Source organism: Haematobia irritans, chromosome 3, assembly GCF_050003625.1.
Source record: "Haematobia irritans isolate KBUSLIRL chromosome 3, ASM5000362v1, whole genome shotgun sequence".
NCBI lineage: Eukaryota > Metazoa > Arthropoda > Insecta > Diptera > Muscidae > Haematobia > Haematobia irritans.
Genome location: NC_134399.1, coordinates 156,583,806 through 156,598,918, shown reverse-complemented (window position 1 = coordinate 156,598,918; position 15,113 = coordinate 156,583,806). Strand labels below are relative to the sequence as shown.

Sequence of the window (15,113 nt, the reverse complement as noted above, 5' to 3'; positions counted from 1 at the left end):
TTTGCTGCAAGTAGAGGATGCTGATGAGGAATGTGGTAATTCCGAAACAGCTGTACATCCAACCATCTTGCAGTCTATAGGGCTTTGCCCAAATAAATTTGACAAGCATACTTTTCCTCTGTTGGTTAAGCTACACTTGTAGTTTAGTCAATGCATGGCTTTAAGCTGAGATCAAAAACAACAATAAATTGTATTCCTATAAAAAATTTTTGCAAAATTTTATTGATATAGATTTGTTTTTTTAATTTTATCCCTATAGAAAATTTTGTCAAAATTTTATTTCTATAGAAAAAAATTTTATCAAAATTTTATTTCTATAGAAAATTTTGTCAAAAATTTATTTCTATGGAAAACTTTGCCAAAATTTTATTTTTGTAGAACATTTTGTCAAAATTTTATTCCTATAGAACATTTTGGCAAAATTTTATTCCTATAGAAAATTTTGGCAAAATTTTATTCCTTTAAAAAAATTGTGCAAAATTGTATTTCTATAGAAAATTTTTGCAAAATTTTATTCCTATAGAAAATTTTTGTAAAATGTTATCCCTATAGAAAATTTTGTCAAAATTTTATTTCTATAGAAAAAAATTTTATCAAAATTTTATTTCTATAGATAATTTGGTCAAAATTTTATTTCTATAGAATATGTTGTAAAAATTTTATTCCTATAGAAAAATGTGTCAAAATTGTATTCCTATAGAAAATTTTGTCAAAATTTTATTCCTATAGACAATTTTGTCAAAATTTTATGCCTATAAAAGATTTTTGCAAAATTGTATTCCAATAGAAAATTTTTGCAAAATTTTATTCCTATAGAAAATTTTTGTAAAATTTTATACCTATAGAAAATTTGTCAAAATTTTATCCCAATAGAAAATTTTGTAAAAATTTTATTTCTATAGAAAATTTTGTCAAAATTTTATTTCTAAAGAAATTGTTCTCAAAATTTTATTTCTATAGAAAATTTTTATTTCTAACATATAGAAAATTTTCTCGACAATACTACCAATCAACCTGTGGCAACCGTGATTACAAATCATAAAATTTTATTAAAATTATTTATTTGGCAACATAAGAAGTGATGCAAATTTAGTGAATTTTTACCCAAAACAATGTGGTCCAAATCGAACAGGTTCTTCAGAGATTGTCCAAGATTGGTACACTAGGACCAGTCTATGGGGTGGTCGAAGCAAACTGTCTCAGGACTTGTCATTTTAAATGTTTAAATGAAGTCATGTCCTAAAGTGTAAATTTACCCCATCAATGACACACCCATGTTAAGTTGGCCGGTCCCTTTTATACGTTTTGGCCACAACTGGGACATACACCCCAAAGACTAGTTCTGTACCGGTCTTGGGTTTGATCCATTTCCTCCAGAGCGTGAAAAGTGGAATTTTGCATAGTAAATTAGTATATTAAATTTTATTTGAAATTGTATTTTTTTTCGGGATATAAAAAAATAACCGGTTATGGGAACCTGGTTCTATGAACCGATTATTCGTAAATAGATATTTTTCAAAAAAAAAAAAATGGGCGATTTTAAATTCATTCATACATTGGAAATTTCAAAGTCCCATTTTTCTTCTTAAACGCTTTTGGGCTGCCACTAAAAATTGGATAAACTAAAACAGAGGTACCAGTACTGTGATAGGTCCTTTAGTGGCAATTTCCCATGGGAAAGTTTGAAACTGAATATACTTACACTTTAGAACCGAATAACAGGGTAGTTATTTCCGTATGGAAAATACTGTCTGCCATTTACAAAGTTTTTGAAAAAATCTGGGATGTATAACTGAACTAAATTTTTCACATTTTAATGTCTCGAAACAGTTTCTCCGTAGTGGTTATTTGAGTTTTCTAAATCTTGCGAATATAGTGGTTGTTGAACGATATGAAAGTTTGGCGAACAACTGACGTAGAATCTAATCGATATGGGACGATGCATTATCGGGGTGCAAAAACAAAATAAATAAATTTTAAACCTTGTTTTCATACACATTTCTTCGATAAACTGTTGTTAAGTTATTTTGAATATAGGCATAAATCTTTAAGTTCGTTTTATTTTTTTTTAACAGTTCAAATTAATTGTTTTATAAATTCCATCGAAAAATAAATATGTATATAGATATGTATGTGCAATTAATTCAATATATTATAAAAAATCCAATCTTGGTTCGCCAATAATTTCCACAATGTCCTCATCTTTGTCAACACCATAGTGTAGTTCATCACCACGTTGATATGCCCATGACATGCGGCGCGATGTGAAATAAATACCCAAATTGCCTTTGCCATCAATACTTATGACACCAGCAGTTTGATTGAAACGTTGTGTCATTTGTTCCAACACCTGGACTGTGGCCTCCTGGGCCGTCAAGCCATGATGTTCAATGAAAGCCAAAATTCTCGAAGCAACATTATAGCGCATTATAGTTTCACCATGTCCTGTGGCAGAAACGGAACCAGTATCATTGTCGGCATAGGTACCACCACCCAGAATAGGTGAATCACCAATACGACCAGGTAATTTACCAGTTATACCACCAGTAGAAGTGGCAGCAGCTACATTTCCATAAGCATCTATAGCTACAGCACCTACTGTACCTGGTGATCCAAAGACTTTATCACCAATTTCACGTATGCTATAATCCTTCATCGATACATAACTGACATTTAAGCTGTTCTTGTAGTCTTCTAAAGCTTTTTGGGATTTCTCCGTTACTAAAGCTCCCTCTGGCAATAGTTCAAATCCTTCCTCCACAGCAAATGCCATGGCACCATCACCTGCTAGATATCTATGACGAGTCTTTTCCATAACACTTCTTGCCAATGCAATGGGATGCAAAATATCTTTGGCCAAAGATACACAACCAGCATTAAGACTGGAACCATCCATTATGGCAGCATCCATTTCAACATTACCCTCCCATGTTAGTACGCTGCCATAGCCAGCATTGAACTGTTCATTAGCTTCTAAAGCTTGGACTGCTTGTTGGACAGCTTCAAGAGCACTTCCAGTATTCTTCAAAGTCTCATAACCCATGCGAGCTGCCAATTTAACTCCACTCTTCTTAAGAGGTATTGACTCGTCGCTGACGTCACCAGCTCCACCGTGTACCAAAAGGGTTGGAATTATATTTTGGGACTGAAAAATGTTAAAGACATTATTAAAAAAATTACCAAAAAACAACCAAACAAAAATCTTATTATGCAAAATTTTGTTTCTATAGAAAATTTTGTCAACATTTTATTTCTATGGAAAATTTTGTCAAAGTTTTAGTTCTATAGAAAATTTCGTCACAATTTTATTTCTATAGAAAATTTTGTCAAAATTTTATTTCTATAGAAAATTTTTGTCAAAATTTTATTTCTATAGAAATTTTTGTCAAAATTTATTTTTATAGAAAACTTTGTCAAAATTTTATTGCTATAGAAATTTTTGTCAAAATTTTATTTCTATAGAAAATTTTGTCAAAATTTCATTTCTATAGAAAAATTTATTTCTATAGAAAATTTTGTCAAAATGTTATTTCTATAGAAAATTTTGTCAAAATTTTATTTCTATAGAAAATTTTGTCAAAATTTTATTTCATTCGTTTTGTTTGTTATTGTTGGCTTCTCTTCAATCGTTATTGTTGTTTCTTTTTTTGATCTCAGCTTAAAGCCATGCATTGACTAAACTACAAGTGTAGCTTAACCAACAGAGGAAAAGTATGCTTGTCAAATTTATTTGGGCAAAGCCCTATAGACTGCAAGATGGTTGGATGTACAGCTGTTTCGGAATTACCACATTCCTCATCAGCATCCTCTACTTGCAGCAAAACTATCAACCAATTATCAGAATAAATTCGGGTAATTCACTCAACCCAACGTGAACTACACTTGAACCTCCCGAAACAACAATAAAATTTTATTTCTATAGAAAATTTTGCCAAATTTTTTTCTATAGAAAATTTTGTCAAAAATTTATTTCTATAGAAAAGTTTGTCAAAATTTTATTTCTGTAGAACATTTTGTAAAAATTTTATTTCTATAGAAAAATTTGTCAAAATTTTATACCTATAGAAAATTTTTGCAAAATTTTATTCCTATAGAAAATTTTGTAAAAATTTTATTCCTATAGAAAATTTTGTCAAAATTTTATTCCTATAGAAAATGTTAGCAAAGTTTTATTCCTGAGGTGGTGAGAAATATAGTCAAAAATCTATCAAAACATCGACAATTCTACCAACTAACCTACGGCAACCGTGATTACAAATCATAAAATTTTATTAAAATTATTTATTTGGCAAAATAAGAAGGGATGCAAATTCAGTGAATTTATACTCAAAACAATGTGAAGCCACCAGGTCCAAATGGTACAGGTTCTTCAGAGGTTGTCCAAGATTGGTTCACTAGGACCAGTCTATGGGGCGGTCCAAGCAAACTGTTTCAGAACTTGTCTTTTAAATGAATCCAAGTCATGTCCTAAATTGTTAATTTAAAAATCTTATTATGCAAAATTTTGTCAAAATTTTATTTATATGGAAAATTTTGTCAATGTTTTATTTCTATTGAAAATTTCGTCACAATTTTATTTCTATAGAAAATTTTGTCAACATTTTATTTCTATAGAAAATTTTTGCAAAATTTTACTTCTATAGAAAAATTTAGCAAAATTTTATTTCTATATAAAATTTTTGCAAAATTTTTTTTCTATAGAAAATTGTTGTAAAATTTTATTTCTATATCAAATTTTGTCACCATTTTATTTTTATAGAAAATTTTTGCAAAATTTTATTGCTATAGAAATTTTTGTCAAAATTTTATTTCTATAGAAAATTTTTGTAAAATTTTATTTCTATATCAAATTTTGTCACCGTTTTATTTCTATAGAAAATTTTTGCAAAATTTTATTGCTATAGAAATTTTTGTCAACATTTTATTTCTATAGAAAATTTTTGCAAAATTTCATTTCTATAGAAACTTTTTGCAAACTTTTATTTCTATAGAAAATTTTTGTAAAATTTTATTTCTATATCAAATTTTGTCACCGTTTTATTTCTATAGAAAATTTTTGCAAAATTTTATTGCTATAGAAATTTTTGTCAACATTTTATTTCTATAGAAAATTTTTGCAAAATTTTAGATCTATAGAAAAAATTTGCAAAATTTTATTCCTATAGAAAATTGTTGTAAAATTTTATTTCTATATCAAATTTTGTCACCATTTTATTTCTATAGAAAATTTTTGCAAAATTTTATTGCTATAGAAATTTTTGTCAAAATTTTATTTCTATAGAAAATTTTGTCCAAATTTCATTTCTATAGAAAATTTTTGCAAACTTTTATTTCTATAGAAAATTTTTGTAAAATTTTTTTTCTATATCAAATTTTGTCACCGTTTTATTTCTATAGAAAATTTTTGCAAAATTTTATTGCTATAGAAATTTTTGTCAAAATTTTATTTCTATAGAAAATTTTTGTAAAATTTTATTTCTATATCAAATTTTGTCACCATTTTATTTCTATAGAAAATTTTTGCAAAATTTTATTGCTATAGAAATTTTTGTCAAAATTTTATTTCTATAGAAAATTTTGTCAAAATTTCATTTCTATAGAAACTTTTTGCAAACTTTTATTTCTATAGAAAATTTTTGTAAAATTTTATTTCTATATCAAATTTTGTCACCGTTTTATTTCTATAGAAAATTTTTGCAAAATTTTATTGCTATAGAAATTTTTGTCAACATTTTATTTCTATAGAAAATTTTTGCAAAATTTTAGATCTATAGAAAAAATTTGCAAAATTTTATTCCTATAGAAAATTGTTGTAAAATTTTATTTCTATATCAAATTTTGTCACCATTTTATTTCTATAGAAAATTTTTGCAAAATTTTATTGCTATAGAAATTTTTGTCAAAATTTTATTTCTATAGAAAATTTTGTCCAAATTTCATTTCTATAGAAAATTTTTGCAAACTTTTATTTCTATAGAAAATTTTTGTAAAATTTTTTTTTCTATATCAAATTTTGTCACCGTTTTATTTCTATAGAAAATTTTTGCAAAATTTTATTGCTATAGAAATTTTTGTCAACATTTTATTTCTATAGAAAATTTTTGCAAAATTTTAGATCTATAGAAAAATTTTGCAAAATTTTATTTCTATATAAAATTTTTGCAAAATTTTATTTCTATAGAAAATTTTTGTAAAATTTTATTTCTATATCAAATTTTGTCACCGTTTTATTTCTATAGAAAATTTTTGCAAAATTTTATTTCTATAGAAAATTTTGTCAACATTTTATTTCTATAGAACATTTTTGCAAAATTTTACTTCTATAGAAAAATTTTGCAAAATTTTATTTCTATATAAAATTTTTCAAATTTTTTTTCTATAGAAAATTGTTGTAAAATTTTATTTCTATATCATATTTTGTCACCATTTTATTTCTATAGAAAATTTTTGCAAAATTTTATTGCTATAGAAATTTTTGTCAAAATTTTATTTCTATAGAAAATTTTGTCAAAATTTCATTTCTATAGAAACTTTTTGCAAACTTTTATTTCTATAGAAAATTTTTGTAAAATTTTATTTCTATATCAAATTTTGTCACCGTTTTATTTCTATAGAAAATTTTTGCAAAATTTTATTGCTATAGAAATTTTTGTCAACATTTTATTTCTATAGAACATTTTTGCAAAATTTTAGATCTATAGAAAAAATTTGCAAAATTTTATTTCTATAGAAAATTGTTGTAAAATTTTATTTCTATATCAAATTTTGTCACCATTTGATTTCTATAGAAAATTTTTGCAAAATTTTATTGCTATAGAAATTTTTGTCAAAATTTTATTTCTATAGAAAATTTTTGCAAAATTTTAGATCTATAGAAAAATTTTGCAAAATTTTATTTCTATATAAAATTTTTGCAAAATTTTATTTCTATAGAAAATTTTTGTAAAATTTTATTTCTATATCAAATTTTGTCACCATTTGATTTCTATAGAAAATTTTTGCAAAATATAATTGCTATAGAAATTTTTGTCAAAATTTTATTTCTATAGAAAATTTTGTCCAAATTTCCTTTCTATAGAAAATTTTTGCAAAGTTTTATTTCTATAGAAAATTTTGGTAAAATTTTATTTCTATATCAAATTTTGTCACCGTTTGATTTCTATAGAAAATTTTTGCAAAATTTTATTGCTATAGAGATTTTCTATAGAAGATTTTATTTCTTTAGAAAATTTTGTCAACATTTTATTTCTATAAAAAATTTTGTCAAAATTTTATTTCTATAAAAAATTTTTTCAAAATTTTATTTCTATTCAAATTTTTGTCCAAATTTTATTTCTATAGAAAATTTTGTCAAAAGTATACGCAAGTATACGCAACATTCTCTATTCCATACTTACCATAGCATTTTGGGGAAATTCCGAAAGAAATATAGCCAAGCACAAGATCTAAAAATATTTAAAAGAAAAATGCATTTAAATTTTTTCTAAATATAGTGAAACCTCGTACAAGTGGACACCCCACAGTCACCTAACTTTTTCTCGACATTTTGGAGGTGTCGCACTCATGAGATTTTAATGTGATAATAGGTCTGTTTTCTTTTAGTACTCGATGCAATATTTAAATGAGCTATCAAGAACATCTTTGGACTGGTGTTCGCAAATTGTGTCGGTGTTGATAGATTGCATTTTGATCAAGTTGCACATCATAATTGGAATAATTATATTTGTCTACCAATTGTCCGTTACTACGTTACGCTCGGTCATGACGGCTAAATTTTCGTGACAGACGCGTGGTTCAATAAAACTTGTTCGTGATATATCGGGATTATAGATAAAAAAAAGTATTCATCGATTGCATGCGTTTGAACCAATGGATTCTGAACGCATCAATCGCTCTTTCAGTTGTGGAAAAACGTTGGTCCTCTCATTTTAGTTTTTACGTTCTGGAATAAAAATAAATCATTCGGTGCAAAGTCAAGACTATACGGCGTATTACCCATCAAATCGATGTTTTGAGTGCTCAAAAATGCAGTTGTTTGAGCCAATGTGTGAGAGCTCGCATTTTCGTGGTAAGAGTGATCCGTCTTCGGCGGATATGCTTGAAGATAAATTCCGAATTTAGTTAGCACAGACACAAACTACATTTTAGCAGAGCTCTTTTAATTTTTTTTAACACAGCTTCATAAAGGCGCTAACAGAGCAATGTGAAGAGTTAACAGAGGTACGCTCTGTCCTAACCAATGAGAGATTTATTTTTTGGTCACAAGGGTCTGCCTGACCAATTTACTTGACCAAAAATTAAACCACCCACACCCAGAGAAGGAATATGGTCACCTCAAACATGTTTCAAGAGTACCATGTTACTTTTTCACAGCGACCATGTAGCATTTTTGTCGCAAAAATATTCTTTTCTCGTCAAACATAAGATGCTTTCCGAAATCAGATACATAATCTCCGAGAAAAGAACATGGTTTCGACAAACATGCTACATGTTTTCCGTGAAAAAGTAACATTTTGCTCTTGGTACATGGTTGGGGTGATCATATTCCTTCTCTGGGTGCACTTGTGGCATTGTCACTCACAGTTACATTCACACATATGTCTCAAAATTTTACGGAAAATTCAGTTTTTCGACACAATTTTTTGGGAGGATGTGACTCCAGTGGCCATTGTGGCCACATAGACAATTGTGCCACTATGACCCATACACCATATGAAAGGGAGAGCTCTAGCCATATTTGATATAAGTTTTTAGATCTTTCGGTCAGTTTTGGAGAAAAATAAATTTCTTTAAAAATTTCTGGAGAGAATGCCTCAAGTTGTCCCATTATGACCTATATACCATCTGGAAGGGCTTGCAGAGATGAATTTTTTAAGGTACTGTAAACACCACAAATAGCGCTCGTCCACGCAGAGAAGGAATATGATCATATTCCAAACATGTTTAAGAGCCAAATGTTATTTTTTGACGTTGAACATGTGTGTCGCCACCATGTCATTTTCTCGAAAAATATGTATATTTCGGCAAAGATAATAAAACCCAAATTTTGTAAATTTTCATTTTCATTTACTTTTAGTTTGTCATCAAATTACAGTTTTTGGAGACTTTGCTATTTTGAATAACAATTTTGGTGAGTGTAGCATTGGTCTCCGTCCTCTTTCTTATATTGTATTATCCAATAAATGTCACTTCAAACTTTTTATACCCTGTGCCACACTGTGGAACAGGGTATTACATGTTAGTGCATAATAAAATTTGCAACACCCAGAAGGTGACGAGGTGTCTTTGGCCATGTCCGTCTATCCGTTGGAGGAGCAAAATTCACCCGATCCGTTTGAATTTTGGTACGTGGTGTTAATATATGGTCTCTAACAACCATGCAAAAATTGGTCCATATCGCTCCATAATTATATATAGACCCCATATAAACCGTTCCCCAGATTTGACCTCCGGAGCCTCTTGGAGGACCAATATTCATCCGATCCGGTTGAAATTTGGTACGTGGTGTTAATATATGGTCTCTAACAACCATGCAAATTTTGGTCCATATCGGTCCATAATTATATATAGCCCTGATATAAACCGATTCCCAGATTTGACCTCCGGAGCCTCTTGGAAGAGCAAATTTCATCCGATCCTGTCGAAATTTGGTTCATGGTGTTAGTATATGGTCTTTAACAACCATGCAAAAATTGGTCCATATCGGTCTATAATTATATATAACCCCCATCGATCGATCCCCAGATTTGATCTCTTGGAGGAGCAAAATTCATCCGATTCAGTTGAAATTTGGTACATTGCGCTAGTAAAGGGTGATACGGTCAAAATTTGGTCAATATAAACTTGACGTATTTCTTTCAATTTTGCATTTAAAAAACCTGAACACCCCTCATTTTGAAGGTGTGTGTGTGTAGAATGTTGCTCCGATTTTGATTTTGGAATTCACTCTTCAGTTGTCAAAATGCCGTCCAAGCAAGAAGAGCAGCGTATCAAAATTTTGCTCGCGCATCGCGAAAATCCGAGCTACTTGCACGCAAAGCTGGCAAAATCGCTAAAAGTTGCCAAATCAACCGTTACAAATGTAATTAAAGTGTTTGGGGAACGTTTGTCGACAGCCAGGAAGTCTGGATCGGGGAGAAATCGAAAACCGGAAGCCGCTGAGACGACAAAGAGAGTTGCCGGTAGTTTCAAGCGAAACCCTAACCTCTCTCTCCGAGATGCCGCAAATAAGCTGGGTGTATCGTCTACAACCGTGCATCGAGCCAAAAAACGAGCCGGACTATCGACTTACAAGAAGGTAGTGACTCCAAATCGCGATGATAAACAAAATACGACGGCCAAAGCACGACCCGGAGGCTGTACACGACGATGCTGACGAAGTTTGACTGCGTGGTAATGGACGACGAAACCTACGTCAAAGCCGACTACAAGCAGCTGCCGGGACAGGAGTTTTATACGGCAAAAGGAAGGGGAAAGGTAGCAGATATTTTCAAGCACATAAAACTGTCAAAGTTCGCAAAGAAATATCTGGTTTGGCAAGCCATCTGTATCTGTGGCTTGAAAAGCAGCATTTTCATAGCTTCCGGGACTGTCAACCAAGAAATTTACGTGAAAGCAGTTTAGTGCTTTTTGATTTCTAAAAAGCACCAAATTGCCTTTTTGGTGCCTTTTCAAAAAAAGCACCAACTTGGTGCTTTCTGGCATTTTCATTTAGTGCTTTTGGTGCTTTTTTTATTTTGAACAATATTAAGTTTATTATATTTCATGTTAGCCTGATAATGAAACAGGCAATTGACGTCCAAATGCATTATATCTAATTATACAATTATTTTTCGAGCTTTATGGACAGATATAGATTAAGGAACATGGTTAATAGAGCCATTGAAAAGAAAACGCCAGATACCAATCTATACACGCCTGGACTGTACATGTTTCGGTTCGGGCGAATGAACCTTTCCACAGCCTTTAGTATAGATCTGGCTGGGAGAGATAACTCAATTTTGGGCCCTTTATGCTAACTCCTTATGGAGAAAACATTTGGGAAATTTCCTCTTACAAATTGAATAATCTTTTCTCCCACTGTACATCATCTTTTCATATTCAAGTTTAATTGATACAAAAATTTTGATTAGACTTTCAAGAGCCGAAGAAAGTCAAATTTATTGCCAAATATAGAATTTGATTGTTATGAAGTTGGTATTGATTATTTTTTAATTAATATTGTTATTTAGGGTATTCTGTAGGAAAGTCGAACGATGAGTGCCGAATTTTTGAATTTGGTAAAGATGTCATTAAAAACGTATTAAATTCACAAAAGCACGCAGAATTGGAATAAGCAATAGACTTCTTCCATATATTAATATTTTGAAAGTTGAAAAACATGACTGATCAAAATGAATTGGACGAAAGCATTAAAACTGATCAAAGTGTATACTTAAATAGCGGTTCATAATGGTGAGTACTAAGTTCGAGTTTTGCCGCAAAAGTGAAAACTATATCAGTAAAAACGGTATAAAATTATGCATATTTGCTGCAAATTTTATTATAATGTGGAATAGCCAAAAGCAAATTTTCACAAAGTTTGTATTCCTTAAAATGAATTATTAAAGAAAAGTAACCGTAACTTCTTAAAATTCAATTCATAATACATCTTCGGAAGTTTTTTTTTTTTTTTTTTAGTAGAGCATTTAATTATCGATTTTGTGGTGGAAGGTGGTATGTTAGAATTTATAATATATTTTTGGTGCTTTTTGGCCTTGGGGAGTTGGCAACACTGCGTGAAAGAGTGTTTGAACAAACGTCTGCTTCCTTTCCTGAAGAAACACGGTTGTTCCGTACTGTTTTGGCCGGATTTGGCATCTTGCCATTACGGTAAAAAGACCATGGAGTGGTACGCCGCCAACAACGTGCAGGTGGTTCCCAAGGACAAGAACCCTCCCAACACGCCAGAGCTCCGCCCAATTGAGAAATACTGGGCTATAGTCAAGCGGAACCTAAAGAAGACCAAAAAAAAACTGCTAAGGACGAGCAGCAGTTCAAGGCAAACTGGCTTTCTGCGGCGAAGAAGGTGGACAAGGTGGCTGTACAAAATCTGATGGCAAGTGTCAAGCGTGAGGCCCGGCAATTCGGATTTGGAAAAGCGAAAGCCTAACTGAATATTTTTCCTGAATTTTATACGATTTCACCGATTTACACGCGTTTTCCCTTGACAAAATTTTGACCGTATCACCCTTTATAAAGGGTGATTCTTTTGAGGTTAGGATTTTCATGCATTAGTATTTGACAGATCACGTGGGATTTCAGACATGGTGTCAAAGAGAAAGATGCTCAGTATGCTTTGACATTTCATCATGAATAGACTTACGATCTGCCACAACGTCCAATTATCAGTGAATGGGCCCTAGAAAAGTTGGCAGAAAATCCGCTTTTTTATCGACAAATTTTGTTCAGCGATGAGGCTCATTTCTGGTTGAATGGCTACGTAAATAAGCGAAATTGCCGCATTTGGAGTGAAGAGCAACCAGAAGCCGTTCAAGAACTGTCCATGCATCCCGAAAAATGCACTGTTTGGTGTGGTTTGTACGCTGGTGGAATCATTGGACCGTATTTTTTCAAAGATGCTGTTGGACGCAACGTTACGGTGAATGGCGATCGCTATCGTTCGATGCTAACAAACTTTTTGTTGCCAAAAATGGAAGAACTGAACTTGGTTGACATGTGGTTTCAACAAGATGGCGCTACATGCCACACAGCTCGCGATTCTATGGCCATTTTGAGGGAAAACTTCGGAGAACAATTCATCTCAAGAAATGGACCGGTAAGTTGGCCACCAAGATCATGCGATTTGACGCCTTTAGACTATTTTTTGTGGGGCTACGTCAAGTCTAAAGTCTACAGAAATAAGCCAGCAACTATTCCAGCTTTGGAAGACAACATTTCCGAAGAAATTCGGGCTATTCCGGCCGAAATGCTCGAAAAAGTTGCCCAAAATTGGACTTTCCGAATGGACCACCTAAGACGCAGCCGCGGTCAACATTTAAATGAAATTATCTTCAAAAAGTAAATGTCATGGACCAATCTAACGTTTCAAATAAAGAACCGATGAGATTTTGCAAATTTTATGCGTTTTTTTTTTTAAAAAAGTTATCAAGCTCTTAACAAATCACCCTTTATATAGCCCCCATATAAATCGATCCCCAGATTTGATCTCTTGGAGGTGCAAAATTCAACCGATTCAGTTGGAATTTGGTACATTGCGCTAGTATATGGCCGCTAATAGCCATGCAAAAATTGGTCCATATCGGTCTATAGTAATATATAGCCGATCGCCAATCACACAAAAATTGGTCCATATCGCCAAAAATAATCTACCAAAATTTTATTTCTATAGAAAATTTTGTAAAAATTTTATTACTATAGAAAATTTTGTCAAAATTTTACTTCTATAGAAAATGTTGTAAAAATTTTATTTCTATAAAAAATGTTGTAAAAATTTTATTTCTATAGAAAATTTTGCCAAACTGGATATAATTCAGTTTGACAAAAAGGGCCGATTAATTGAATTTAATCGGCCTTCTTTTGTTTAGTATATACCCCGTATGGACTAACTTACAATTTAGTAGACGGTGGTAAGAAGTTTTAAGGTACCTTGCCATCGGCAAGTGTTACCGCAACCAAAGTAATTCGATTGTGGATGACAGTCTTTAGTAGATGTTTCTACGCAATCCATGGTGGAGGGTACATAAGATTCGGCTTGGCCGAATCTTGTTTTCTTTTATTATTGAACACATATTTACTGATTGCGATAAGAGTTTTTATAGCGCAGATCAACACACAAAACACAAACTTTAATTTTACGTTAAAAAAAAATCTTCTTAATTTGCGTTTATACACAATTTTTAAAGGAGACAAAATTGATATTCTTATTTTTCGTTTCTAAGGGTATGGAATGGCAAATATTTGACCAAAATAAATATTCAAATTTTTTCCAGGACCATTTTCGAAATATCTGTATAACGTTTTTGGAAAATACTTCTATCGCCATATGATATAGCCAATATGAGCTAAAAATATTTACTGGTGTGACTGTGGCGAAGAATTATTTTTTTTTTTTCATTTCTGTCATTTGTCTCGTGTGACCGTACCGTAACTCCATATTCACCAATTTGTGAAAACTGCACTATTCGTCGAGAATAAAAATAATTATATTATGAGTACTAAAATTTACAGCATTTGATTCGTTTATGATAGGGTGAAAAATATGGAGCAGTATCGAAACAATAACCATAATGAAATGTTTTTTTTTTTAGAAAATTTATTTATGCCATAGTTGTTTTATTTTCCTTGTATTAATTTTAGCTATTAATTTTTCTTACTTTTAAAATCACCATTTTCTTAGCGTTTGTTCACCACGACCGTTTGTTTGGGACTGAATATTTTTCGAACTGGTTTCTGCAACGACGATTATCTTGGCCTCTGCAATTGATGTTGTTTTGAAGGGTTCATACGAGTAGTTATCTTGGTCATTAATGGCTTGTTAGCTTATCATATAAAAAAAATTTACAGCATAGATCATAAAAGTTGATTTTAATTAATAGTTAGTGATACGATTTATAGGGAATACGAACTATCATAAAAGTTCGTTAAGTTAATCAGACAAGACAACATTTGTCAACTGTATTACGGTAGTCTGCACCCAACATACAAGAATCGACTTTGAGGTGCAAAAGGACCTAACCAGTTTAGTATCTCCCAATAGAGCGAAGGAAGGCAGAGGGTTGAAAACATAATGGTATGTAACTGCCGCTTTGTCTAAGAACTCATCTATAAAATTTAATTATTAAAAGTATAATCAGCAAACGCTAATTGGTAAACGTAAATGTTACGCCCAAACAATTTTCTTTGGAGTAGGTTAGGTTAGGTGGCAGCCCGATGTATCAGGCTCACTTAGACTATTCAGTCAATTGTGATACCACATTGGTGAACTTCTCTCTTATCACTGAGTGCTGCCCGATTCCATGTTAAGCTCAATGACAAGGGCCCTCTTTTTTATAGCCGAGTCCGAACGGCGTTCCACCTTGCAGTGAAACCACTTAGAGAAGCTTTGAAACCCT

The 15,113-nt window shown here is 31.2% G+C and overlaps 1 protein-coding gene across 1 annotated transcript; it reads right to left on the bottom strand.

Moving 5' to 3' along the window:
* Window positions 1-2,022: 2,022 nt before the first annotated feature.
* LOC142229494 (putative isoaspartyl peptidase/L-asparaginase GA20639) lies at window positions 2,023-14,484 on the bottom strand. The gene is made up of 3 exons (XM_075300054.1): window positions 14,376-14,484; window positions 7,398-7,445; window positions 2,023-3,145 (listed from the first exon to the last, which is right to left on the bottom strand). The coding sequence occupies exons 1-3, from the start codon at window positions 14,388-14,390 to the stop codon at window positions 2,153-2,155; spliced, it is 1,056 nt and encodes a 351-aa protein (XP_075156169.1). The 5' UTR covers window positions 14,391-14,484; the 3' UTR covers window positions 2,023-2,152.
* Between the last annotated feature and the right edge of the window lie 629 nt (window positions 14,485-15,113).

Bases quoted from the DNA above. Each gene is read 5' to 3' on its own strand.
- LOC142229494 (XM_075300054.1), bottom strand. The intron at 3,146-7,397 runs GTAAGTATGGAA...AACATTTTTCAG, and splicing joins AATTTCCCCAAAATGCTATG to TCCCAAAATATAATTCCAAC.